A 12,330-nucleotide genomic window follows, 5' to 3' on the forward strand; every position below is an offset into this window, starting at 1 on the left:
ACATGTTGTGGGGTTGTTAACCGTTGTCATAAAACAATACGTGTACTAACTGTTTAATGAGAACCTATTTGTTCTTTAAACTTTCATCTAAAGTACAATAAAATAAATAAATAAATTTCCGGGGTAGGGGGGGGAAGAATTAACTCATCTTTCTGGGCTTGAGATACTGAACGAGCAATACCTGGCCTCATCCGAACCCTATGGATGTATTTTTTACCCAAGAAGTTTCAGATTTCAACCAGAGACCCACTCTCCTGAAAAGGACGTTGAAAGGGAACAGAGCATACACAGACCTCATCTTGTAACGGAAGCTGGTGTAACACCCTTGACCGTGTTCTGTACGTGACTACAGATAGTGGGAACTCCCTTTCTGTTTCCCCACAGTTTGTCAACGCGGAGCCTCTTTTTCTTTCCGTGGAGACTGAGTTCTACTTGGACGTGATAGAAGTCCCTCCGCAGGGTTCCTCCGGGGCCCTTCACAATAACCATGCGTCTCTTCAGAGTGATGTCGACATTTTCTGGAATGTTGACAGTCCGGTTGCTGAGAAGGGTCTTCGCTCTCACAGTAGATGTGGCAAAAAGCACAATTTTATTGTTTGTCCTTTTCCTTTATCATTTTCAGAGTAATGGGTCAATCCTCTAATTGCTGGCACTGATGACCAATGAGGTTTTTTCTGTTTTTAGTATCATTAGGAACTGACAGGTTTTTATATATATAGTTGATGTGTTTCAATTCGTTGCCATCAGTATTCTTGGGGACGCACATATTGTCCCCGATTCGCCCAGTGGGAGCCGCTTCAACATGGCCCTCCCATTGGTTAAGCCCTGCCTGACCTGCTGACACTATAAGGTATTCTAGGCTCATCTCGGCCTTCCTGTGTCCCAGCCCAGGAATCAGCCGTTTTTCCAAGGAGTTCTGGTTCATTTTAGAGGAAAATTGTATTTATAGTATGATATTAATAATTTTATTTTTACATATCACCATTTACAATACACCCAAACATTAACACCTTGGCCACTGTTTAAAACAAAGGAAGAAATACGTTAGCTGTCAACTTTAAAATGTGTGTGTCGCAGCCCCGGTGGGAGAGGGGCACAGAATTACCCAAAATTATTTTGGGAAGGGACATACCAAGGTGGGAGCCCTGGTGGCGCAGGGGTTAAGAGCTCGGCTGCTAACCAAAAGGTCAGCAGTTCGAATCCACCAGCCGCTCCTTGGAAACCCTATGGTGCAGTTCTCCTCTGTCCTGTAGGGGTGCTATGAGTCGGAATTGACTCATTGGCAACGGGTCTGGTTTTGGTTTTGGCTTTAAACAACAGAACTTTCTTTATTCTCTGAAGGCTTGAAGTCTGAATTCAGCGTGTCCACGGAGGCATGCACTCTCTGAAAGCTCTAGGGAAAGATTCTTCCTTGTCTCTTCCAGCTTCTGGAAGCCCCAGGCAATCTTGGTTTATGGCAGCATCCCTACAGTCTGTGCCTCTGTCTTCACATGTCCAGCTTCTCTCTGCGTCTGTCCCTGTGTCTCTCTTCTCTTTTTATAAAGAACACACTCATATTGGATTAGGGCCATGTTAACTAGTTACATCTGCAAAGACCCTATTTCCAAATAAGGTCACATTCATAGGTACCAGGTGTTGGGACTTCAACATATTTAGGGGCGGGGGCAACACAATTCAGTCCATTACAGGGGGCATAGACCACTGCAGTGCCAAGTGTTAACCCTTTAGTTGCTGGCTGGTGGGGAAGTCCGAGGGGACACTCAGAGGCCTCATTGCAGAGTGTTTACCAACCAGCATGAAGGTATCGCCATAGTTTAACAACCAGCCTGAATATCAGCTGTCAGTATGGCAGTAAAATGGCTGAAGACCACTGTCCCAGAACAGGGATGGGTTTGGGACTCAGGGCACCCTCTGGGACCCAGCCCCTGAAGCCCCAGCGTGCCAGCCCCCACACTCACTGACCCCCTTCTCTGCCCTCTTTGCCCACAGGCTATGAAGTGACCGTGTTGGTGCGGGACCCCTCCAGGCTGCCCCCGGAGGGGCCCCAGCCGGCCCACGTGATAGTGGGCGATGTTCGGAAAGCGGCTGATGTGGACAAGACTGTGACTGGGCAGGATGCCGTTGTCATACTGCTGGGCACTGGCAACGACCTCAGTACTGCGCCCCCCCTCTGCCCACGGCCTCCCCCTGCACCCCGGCCCCCAGTGCCGCCCCCGCCCCCAGCCCCGCCCCTACCACCCCAGCCGCCTCTGCCGCCCACAAGTGACAGCCACTCTCTGTCCTCTCTAAGGTCCCACCACAGTGATGTCCGAGGGCGCCCAGAACATTGTGGTGGCCATGAAGGCTCACGGCGTGGACAAGGTCGTGGCCTGCACTTCGGGTGGGTGGCAGGGTCACCGGGCGGTGCTGAGCTGGGGGTGAGTGGGTACTGGACAGGCCAGGTTCTGCAGGCCAGGGGCCTCTGAAAGGTGGCATTGAAGCCGTTCCAAGTTACTGTACATTTATCAAGCACCGACTGTGTGCCTGAACTTTGCTGGGGACATAGTGGGGACCAAGACAGCCCTGGGCTCTGCACCCGTGGGGCACACAGAGGGGAGGGAGGTGATAAACAGACCCATCATCAGACACTGACAGCCCAGAGTGGTCAGGCACAGGCAGAGGGGTCAGGGCCCAGGCAGGAACCCTAAAGGACTGGGGGAGCCCAGAGGAGGCGCCTGTGAAACCCAGCCTACGAAGAGGTCAAGGAAGTCCTCCTGGAAGAAATGGTAGAGCTATGAACATGACAGACCAGGTCTCTGCCCTCACAGAGCTCCCGATTTGTGGGGAGATGGACATTAAACCAGTAGTGGCCCTGAGTAATCCTGAAGGAAGGCTACAGGATGCAGCACAGGAGGAGTTAATGCTAAAAAATCTATTGCTGTCGAGTTAATACCAGCTCATAACGACCCTATAGGACAGAGTAGAACTGCCCCATAAGGTTTCCAAGGAGCAGCGGGTGGATTCAAACTGCCAACCTTTTGGTTAGCAGCTGAGCACTTAACCACTGGGGCCACCAGGGCTAAAAGTTAGCATTTACTGAGCACCTACAGGAGCGTCTTATGGGTGAACATTACCTAATCGTCACAAAACTCTCCGAGGGAGCTGCCTATAAAGTACTTAGAATCCTACAGTAACAAAAAAAAACTCACTGCCATCAAGTAGATTCCGACTCATAGTGACCCTACAGGACAGAGCAGAACTGCCTCACAGGGTTTCCAAGGCTGTAAATCTTTATGAAAGCTGACTGCCACATCTTTCTCCCTTGGAGCAGCTGGTGGGTTCCAACCGCTGACCTTTCGGTTCGCAGCCGAGCGCTTTAACCACTGCGCCACCAGGGCTCCTTTCATCCTACAGTAAACCAAACCCGTGGCAGTCGAGTGGATTCCGACTCATAGCGACCCTAGCGAACAGAGTAGAACCGCCCCATAGGGTTTTCCAAGGAGCAGCTGGTGGATTCGAACTGCCGCCCTTTCGGTTAGTAGTTGAACTCATAACCGCTGTGCCACCCGGGCGCCATTCTACAGTAAGTGCTCAGTAAGTACTAAACCAAAAGCAAACCCGTCGCCGTCGAGTCGATTCCGACTCATAGTAAATACTAGATGTTATCACTGCCTCCCATGTATAGCTAAGGAACCCTGGTGGCGCAGCGATTAAAAGTTCAGCTGCCAACCAAAAGGTCGGCAGTTCGAATCCACCAGCCGCTCCTTGGAAACCCTGTGGGGCGGTTCTACTCTGGCCTGTAGGGTCGCTATGAGTCGGAATCAACCCGACAGCAACGGGCTTGCTTTGGTTTTTTGGTGTACAGCAAGGCGCACCGAGGCGCCGGGAGGCCAATCGCTTCCCAGAATTCACACAGCCTGAGCCCAGGGGGCCCCTCTCCATGGTCCACACCTCTCGTCTCTGTGGTTTTCCCACACTAATTGCCTCCCTGAGAAGGGAGGTGCCATAGAGAGAGGGCTGCATGGCGAGAGGCACGTGCTCAAGACAGGGGGCGCAAGTGCAAAGGCTTGGAGGCCAGCACGTCGCTGAGGGCGGAAAGCTAAATAATTTACGCCCCCCCCCCCAAGCTTTGAAATGGTAAAAATAATACTAAACCTGCATTTTAGAATGCTCCACAATTAAATTTTCATATTTTCTTCCATGCCTTGACTACCAATTTGAGAGGCGAAACCAGTTTTTGCTTCTATAATAGGAACTGTACAATTGATTTAATCTGCTTTAGTTTTCTTTTCCCCCAGTATTTTTGTTTAGCTTTCTCTTTTTAATATTGAATTGTTACGCATGCCAGGGTTTGTTTTTCCTTTTCGTTTTCTCTCTCTCTTTTTTAAACTATTTATTTGGAAATGATTTCAAACTTATAGAAAAGTTGCAAAACGCTCTTATACTTTCACTCAGATTCACTAAGTGTTAACAGCTTAACTATATTTTCCCTGTCTATGTGTATATATTTATGCACACATATATATACTTGTTTTCTGACTCATTTGAGCGACGCTGGGTGGCGCTAATGGTTTGCACTCATCTGCTAACCTGAAGGTGGATGATTTGAACTAACCCAGCAGCACGGCTGAAGAAAGGCATGGTGATCTGCTTCCATAAAGATTACAGCCAAGAAAACCCTATGGAGCAGTTCTACTCCGTAACACATAGGGTCGCCGTGAGTCTGACTTGCCGGCAACGGGTTTGGTTTTACATATATCATGGCCTTTTACTTAAGCATTATTTCATCAACATATTTTTCTAATTTTTTGTTATTAAAACTTTCAAACAAAAACTGAAAAAATAGTAAACACTCATATTCCCTCCATCTCCACTCAACACTTAGTATTTTCCATGATTCTTTTGTCTATGAACATACACAAATGTTTTGTTTTTATTTTTCTAAACTATTTGCAATTAAGTTGCAGACCCCAGGACACTTTACCCTTTTAGTATCTCCTGAGAAAAGGAGCCCTGGTGGCGCAATGGTTAAGCACTCAACTGCTAATTGAAACGTGGGCAGGTTGAAACCCACCAGCCTCTGCTCGGGAGAAAGATGTGTCAGTCAGCTTCCATCAAGATTACAGGCTTGGAAACCCGAGGAGGCAGTTCTACTCTGTCCTATAGGGTTACTTTTAGTTGGAATCGACTCCACAGCAATGGGTTTGTTTTTTAAGAAAAGAAAAGGATTTTCTCTTTTAGGAGCATAATATGATTATCACACCTGAGAAAATTAACACTAATTCCCTTCTATCCTGTAATTGTTAGAGTATAATATTCCCTCCATATTCAAATTTCAAGAGAAAGGATTAGGAAGATCCTTGTCATCTAAAGAGCCTGAATTTTATCTTGAGGGCCTGGGAGTGGTTGTTTTTTAAGGAGGTTCCTGAAAGGATTAAAAGAAACCCAAGGCAAGATTCAGGCTGGATCTGAGATTGCAAACTGCTGACAGTGTAGAATGAGGAGGCAGGGAGGTGAGGCCCCGAGGCTCTTGCTGGGTTACCTTGGGCCACCACTTCAGACTCTCAGCCTCAGTTTCCTCATCTGTAAAGAGGGTATCCTGCTCACTACCTCATGGGTTTATTGTCAAGAATCCGTGAGACAGTCATACCAGCACTGACTCACAGTGACCCCATAAGTGTCAGAGTAGAACTGTGCTCCACAGGGTTTTCAGTGGCTGATTTTTCAGAAGTTGATCACCAGGCCTTTCTTCCCAGGAGCCTCTGGGTGCGTGCAAACTGCCAACCTTTCAATTAGTAGCTGAGCGTCTTAGCATTTTGCACCACCTAGTTCTCCTCTGACACGTAGGGGGTCACCATGAGTTGGAGTCAAGCTGATGGCAACTGGCTTGGGTTTTTTGGTTTTGTTTTAGTAGAAGACGAGAGCTAGGCCAAACACATGGCAGGGTAAAGGGGATTTGGATATGCCAGAGAGTGTGACTTCAAATAGGAAGGTCAGGGGAAGCCTTACGGAAAAATGACCTTTAAGCAAAGTTTGCAGGGAGAACAGGGAGAGCGCCATGGGGCTGAGAGAAGAAGCTTGTGCTTAGAGGGGCCAGCCATCACAGACCTGTGAGGTGGGAGGGGGCTGGCGTGGGGCAAGTGAAGGGATGGTGGGAGGTGATGTCCGAGAGGTGAGGGGGCCATGATAAGGACTTTGCTTTTCTCCTGAGTAAGATGCAGCCCAAGGAAGTGATGTGACTCAGGTGTTCACAGGGTCCCTCTGGCTTCATGTGGGGAGCTGACTGTGGCGGGCAGGGAGACCTGGGAGGAGGCTGGTGCGGTAACAGTGGATGGGACCAGGTAGGGTGACAAGTGGTCAGATTCGGAATTTATTGTGCTTTGCTGACAGCTGACGTGGGGTGGGAGAGAAAGAGAGGAGCCTGGCAAGACTCCCACGTTTTTGCCCTGAGCCTCTGGAAGACGATGGGGAACAACTACAGGGTTATGTCCTGGCCCAAAACAGGAAAAGCCGGCAGGCAGGTCCGGCTGGGAGGCTGTGGGCCTGGCTAGGCCGCCCTGAAGCCATGGCTGACCCTGCCCTATGCCCCCAGCCTTCCTGCTATGGGACCCAGCCAAGGTGCCTCCACGACTGCAGAACGTGACCGATGACCACATTCGGATGCACAAGGTGTTGCAGGAATCAGGCCTGAAGTATGTCGCTGTGATGCCGCCCCACATAGGTGAGTGGGGTGGGGACCCAGAGGCAATGTTGCCACCAGCCTGCTCCCTCCCGCCCTCTGAGGAGATCCACAAGGCCTTCCCCAGTCACACTAAAAGTGCAAACCTTCCCCCAACACGTCCTATCCTCTTTCCCTGCTTTCTAAAGTACTATTCAGTTGTCTCTGCTTAACAAGCCACCCAAAATTTAGAGATAGGAAGCAACCACCCTTATTATGATTAGCTCTCGGTACTGGGAGTCGACTAGACTCAGCATGTGGTGGCTGTTGGTTCAGACATCTCTTGAGGTTGCACTCAGATGGTAGCTGGGAATGGAGTCATCTCAAAGCCTTCCTCATTGATGCGTCAGCTGATTGGGCTTCCTTCCACAATGGTGGCTGGATTCTAAGGGCAAAAATCCTCAGAGAGAGCCATGTGGAAGCTGCATGGTCTTCTATGACCTAGTATCAGAGGTCACTCAGCACTGTTTCCTCTGCATTATATTTATTAGAAGCAAGGTACTAGAGCTGGCAATACTGAAGGGCAGGGGACTTACACTTCACCACACATACCATATATTTTCTTTATTTGTCTTATTTAGTATGTTTCTCCCTCACTAGAAGAGCCCTGGCAGTGCAGTGGTTAAGCGTTCAGCTGCTAACCAAAAAAGGTCAGCGGTTCAAATCTACCAGCTGCTCCTGGGAAACCCTATGGGGCAGTTCTACTCTATCCTGTAGGGTCGCTATGAATCGGAATTGACTAGACGGCAAGTGTTTTCCCTCCCTAGAATGTAAACTCTTTGAAGGCAGAGATTTTTGTCTTGTTTTGATCACACCTGTCTTCCCAGTGCCTAGCATATCCAGTGAAACCTGGGACAGCCGGAACTGGACAGGACTGCCTTGTTTTTCTGGGTCTTGCAGGTTTCCTGCCTTTGACAGGGTGCAGCCTTACCACTTTTCTATAGCTCTCTGTTTAGTAGGAAATATTTGAGTTGTCCATCTCGCACAGGTTTCCGCCTTACACAGGCTTCGACTTTTGCACATTTTACTGTAATGGGGGCCAGACACACAGGTCACATGCAAGAAACATTTGTTGAATGAGTGAATCTCTCCCTACGTCTCTTGGTCTCCCGCACGATCGGTTCCAGACCTTGGTCGGGGCGGACGGAGTAAAGGTGTAGTTGACGGGTTTTCTCAACACTGTCACAAGGTCTGGCTCACTGGCATTAGTTCAGCCGACAAATACGTACACAGTACCTGCTACAGTCAAACCTGCGAAAGCCGGAACCCCTGTAAGGCGGACACCTGTCAGAGATGGAAAGCGCAAAGATTTTCCACCAAACAGAGAGCGATAAAAAAGTGGTAAGGCTGCACCCCGTCAAAGGCGGAAAACTTGCGAGACCTGGGAAAACAAGGCAGTCCTGTCGAGTTCCGGCTCTCACACTTTCCACCGTATAAGCACTGGGGATACAGTCCCTGCTCTCGTGAGGCTTACATTTCTGGTGGAGGAGGCAAAGAATAGATGTATGGTGTTAGTGTTAGGTAGTGATAAGTCAAATGAAGAAACAATAAAGCATGCTAAAAGAAGTGATGGGGTGCTGCTTAAATTAGTATAGGTTCTCTAAGGGGTGGCTTCATGCAGTGAGGAACAAGTCAGGTGACTATCTGTGGGAAGGCAGGAGTGGGCAGAGGGAACAGCAGTGCAAAGGCCCTGAGGCAGGGTACTTATATCGCCTCTACATTTGCCTGCTCACTGGAAGCGCAATCCTGCTTAGCTCTCTGCCTTGTGCGGCCCCGGACAGGAGGAAGCCTGCACTTCACAGGTTTGATTAAGGTTCAGTGTTTAGGTTCAATCTGGGGGCTGTGTTAGAACCCCATTTGGTCCAGAATCTTAAGCGCTGAATTGGTTGTAAAGCTGAATGGTGGAGAAGCTATGTGGTCTTCAGGCTGGTGACCTCACCTCTCTGAGCCTCAGCTTCCTCATCTCTAAACAGGGGTCATCAATACTACTTGACCTCCCAGGTTCGAAGTGAATATTCAAAGAGATCACGCCTAAAAATTATTTAACATGCAGTAATATTTTTTAGGTTTTTTGTGAACACATTCAAACCTCCAGAAAAATGGAAGGAATTAAAGGTTTATGAACATTTATTGTATTAATTTCCTAGGGTTGGTGTAACAAAATGCCGTGAACTGGGTGGCTTATAAGAGCAGAAATTTGTTGTCTCACAGTTCTGGAGGCTGGGAGTTCAAAATCCAGGTGTCCGCCATATTGATTCCTTCAGAGGGCTCTGAGGGAGAATCTGTTTCATGCCTTTTTCTGACCTTCTGGTTATGGCTGGTGATCCTTGACATTCCTTGACTTGTAGATACACCACTGCAATCTCTGCCTCAGTCTTCACGTGGCCATTTTTTCTTGTCTCTCTCTGTGTCTCTGTTCTTTTTATAAGGACATCACTCATATAGGATTAGGATCCACCCTACTCTGGTATGACGATGTTAATTTAACCAATAACATCTTTGTTTGAGTTATCTAGTGCTACTATAACAAATACCACACGTGGATGGCTTTAACAAACAGAAATTAATTCTCTCACAGTCTAGGAGGCTAGAAGTTCGAATTCAGGGCGCCAGCTGCCGGCGAAGGCTTTCTCTCTCTGTTGGTTCTAGGGGCAGGCCCCTGTCATCAATCTTCCCCTGGGTCTAGTTGCTTCTCAGTGCAGGGACCCTGGGTCCAAAGGATGCACTCCACTTCCAGCTCTTCTTTCTTAGTGGTGTGAGGTCCCTCTCTCTGCTCCCTTCTCTCTCCTGCTATCTCTTGTAAGATAAAAGGTGATGTAGTCCACACCTCAAAGAAACTCCCTTTACATGGATCAGGGCTGTGACCTGAGTAAGGGTATTGTACCCCACCCTAATCCTCTTTAATATAACCTAATCCTGCCTCATTAACCACAGGCACAGGTTAGGATTTACAACACACAGGACAATTACATCAGATCACAAAATGGAGGACAGCCACACGATACTGGGAATCGTGGCCTAGCCAAGTTGACACACATTTTTTTGGGGACACAATACAATCCATAACAATCTTCAAAGACCCTATTTCCAAATAAAGTGGTGCTCACTGGTACCAGGGCTTAGGACTTCAACATTCAACCCATAATACCCATAAACCCTTTGTGTAGGTTCATTTGTTAACAGTTTGTGCTCTCACACACTCTCTCTCTACACACACACATGCGCACGCGCGCGCTCACGCACGCATATGTGCTATTGTTGTTAGGTGCCCTTGAGTCGGTTCCAACTCATAGTGACCTCATGTACAACAGAATGAAACACTGCCCAGTCCTGCGCCATCCTCACGATTGTCCTCATGCTTGAGCCCATTGTTGCAGCCACTGTATCAGTCCATCTCATTGAGGGTCTTCCTCTCTTTCGCTGACCCTCTACTTACCAAGCATGATGTCCTTCTCCAGGGACTGGTCCCTCCTGATAACACGTTCAAAGTATGTGAGACAAAGTCTCGCCGTCCTTGCTTCTAAGGAAAACTCTGGCTGTACTTCTTCCAAGACAGATTGGTCTTTGTTGTCCTTTGCTGTGTGCCCAGCACCTGCACATAGTAGGTAATCAATAAGAGTGTCGAATGAATGAAGTAAAGATGTATACAAGCACCCTGCACATGGGAAGGGTTTCATACATTGTTGGATGTTATACCAACCGAGCTGGGCACGCAGTGGAGCCCTGGTGTCATAGTGGTTAAGAGCTCAGCTGCTAACCAAAAGGTCGGCAGTTCAAATCCACCAGCTGCTCCTTGGAAACCCTATGGGGCAGTTCTACTCTGTCCTATAGGGTCGCTATGAGTCAGAATCGACTCAACGGCAAGGGGTTTGGTTTGGTTTGGGGGGGCACACAGTAGGCACCCTGGGAGGGTCATGAGGGTAATCAGGGATTGGAGAAGGTGGAAAGAACAATTTGCTTCACCTGGCCCCTCTGTCTTTGCCTCACAGGGGACGAGCCGCTGACTGGGGCCTACTCAGTGACTGTGGATGGACGAGGGCCCTCTAGGGTCATCTCCAAACATGACCTGGGCCACTTCATGCTGCACTGTCTCACCACGGACGAGTACAATGGGCACAACACCTACCCCTCCCACCAATATGAATAGGGGTCTGGCCCCATCCAGGAGGATGGCATTCTGGGAAACGGGGAACAAAGGAGAGACAGCCCAGTAGTCAGGGAGCAATAAATCTTGAGCCTAGAGCTTCAAATTATTCTAGAGGACCGGACTCTGTGACTCTTCCTTTCTCTGGCTTTGTCTGGGTAACTCTGAGTGTCTCTGACTCTGTGTTAGATTTTCTGGGTATTGATTCATTCATTCCCTCAGCAAGTTTATTGAGTCTCCGTTCTGTATCTGAATCCCTGCCTGGATGGCTCCAATGATAAAGTGCTCAGCTGCTAACTGAAAAGTTGGTGGTTCTACTCAGAGGCACCTGGGAAGAAAGGCCTGGCTATCTGCTTCTGTAAAACCCTATGAAGCACAGTGCTATTCTGACACACATGGAATGGCCATGAGTCAGAATCCGTGCCGTGGCAACTGGTATTTTGTTTTTCGGGGGTGGGGTTTGTCTGGCCCCGTCCTGGGGACCCGGTGGTAATCATGGGGACCCAGTGGTGACCAAGGTAGCAGTGAACCCTTTCATGGCCCTCGCAGGCCAGTGGAGGAGACAACCACGCGATCCACAGTGGTCAGGGCGCTAGTGGGGGAAGCACAGTGGGCTGGGAGAGCCCAGAGGGGTTCCCTAACCCAGCTTGAGGAGCAAAAAACGGCTTTCTGGGCTGAAGCCTAAAGGTTCGTTAATAATGCGACCAGAGAAGGTTTTAGGGTGGATAGCATTCCTGGCAGAAGGAACAACAGGAGCAAAGGCCAAGTCAGAAAACACGGGGCTCCTTTGAAGAACTAAAATCTGTGCCGTACAGTTAATACAAGGAGCCCTGATGGCCAGGGCTGCTAACAGAAACGTCAGCGATTTGAACCCACCAGCCGCTCTGCTGGAAAAGATGTGACAGTCTGCTTTCCTAAAGATTTACAGCCTTGGAAACCCAATGGGGCAGTTCTACTCTGTCGTAGAGGTTCACTGTGAATCAGAATGGACTCGATGGCAACGGGTTTACAGTTAATACTTCTAGTCTGAGGTGGGGAGTGGTCAGCCCTATGGAGGCTAAATTGTGCAGAGTCATTGTAAAAAATTGAGCTTTAAGGGGAGATTTTATGCCAGGAGGGGGACGGGGCAGAGGCGGGAGTTGGGGCGGGGAGGCAGTCACGGTGAGTGTTGTAGAAAACTTCCTCTGGTTACTGCCGCGTGAGGTGGATTACAAGCGGCAAGACTGAAGGCTAAGAGCCCAGGGGGAGAATGGGGCTGGAGCAAGGCAGAGCTGTGGGGAGGGGAGGGGAGGACGGCTGGGAGGAGCCTGAGCGGACAGGCTGTGGGGGAGGGGAGGGGAGGGAGGCATCGAGGAAGCAGCCTACAGCTGCCACCTGAAGACGAGCTTACACTGGGGGCATCTGGAGGAGGGACAGGTTAGGGAGAAGGAAGGGGAAAAAATGCCCCCTTCCTAACCACGTTCCTCGCTGGAATCTACTGTCCCCTGGC

At 49.2% G+C, this 12,330-nt stretch overlaps 1 protein-coding gene and 1 pseudogene across 1 annotated transcript in view; one reads left to right on the top strand and one right to left on the bottom strand.

Moving 5' to 3' along the window:
- Window positions 1-865, bottom strand: part of LOC105756980 (60S ribosomal protein L9 pseudogene) — a 1,383-nt pseudogene extending 518 nt beyond the window's left edge.
- The window catches only part of BLVRB (biliverdin reductase B), an 18,027-nt gene extending 7,073 nt beyond the window's left edge, over window positions 1-10,954 (top strand). The window contains exons 2-5 of the mRNA XM_004390853.2: window positions 1,990-2,154; window positions 2,291-2,380; window positions 6,572-6,700; window positions 10,687-10,954. Coding sequence (XP_004390910.1) covers window positions 1,990-2,154; window positions 2,291-2,380; window positions 6,572-6,700; window positions 10,687-10,844 — 542 coding nt within the window. The 3' untranslated portion in view covers window positions 10,845-10,954. The remainder of the gene's footprint in view (window positions 1-1,989; window positions 2,155-2,290; window positions 2,381-6,571; window positions 6,701-10,686) is intronic.
- Window positions 10,955-12,330: the final 1,376 nt, after the last annotated feature.

Source organism: Trichechus manatus, unplaced genomic scaffold (genome assembly GCF_000243295.1).
Source record: "Trichechus manatus latirostris isolate Lorelei unplaced genomic scaffold, TriManLat1.0 scaffold00338, whole genome shotgun sequence".
Classification (NCBI taxonomy): Eukaryota; Metazoa; Chordata; class Mammalia; order Sirenia; family Trichechidae; genus Trichechus; species Trichechus manatus.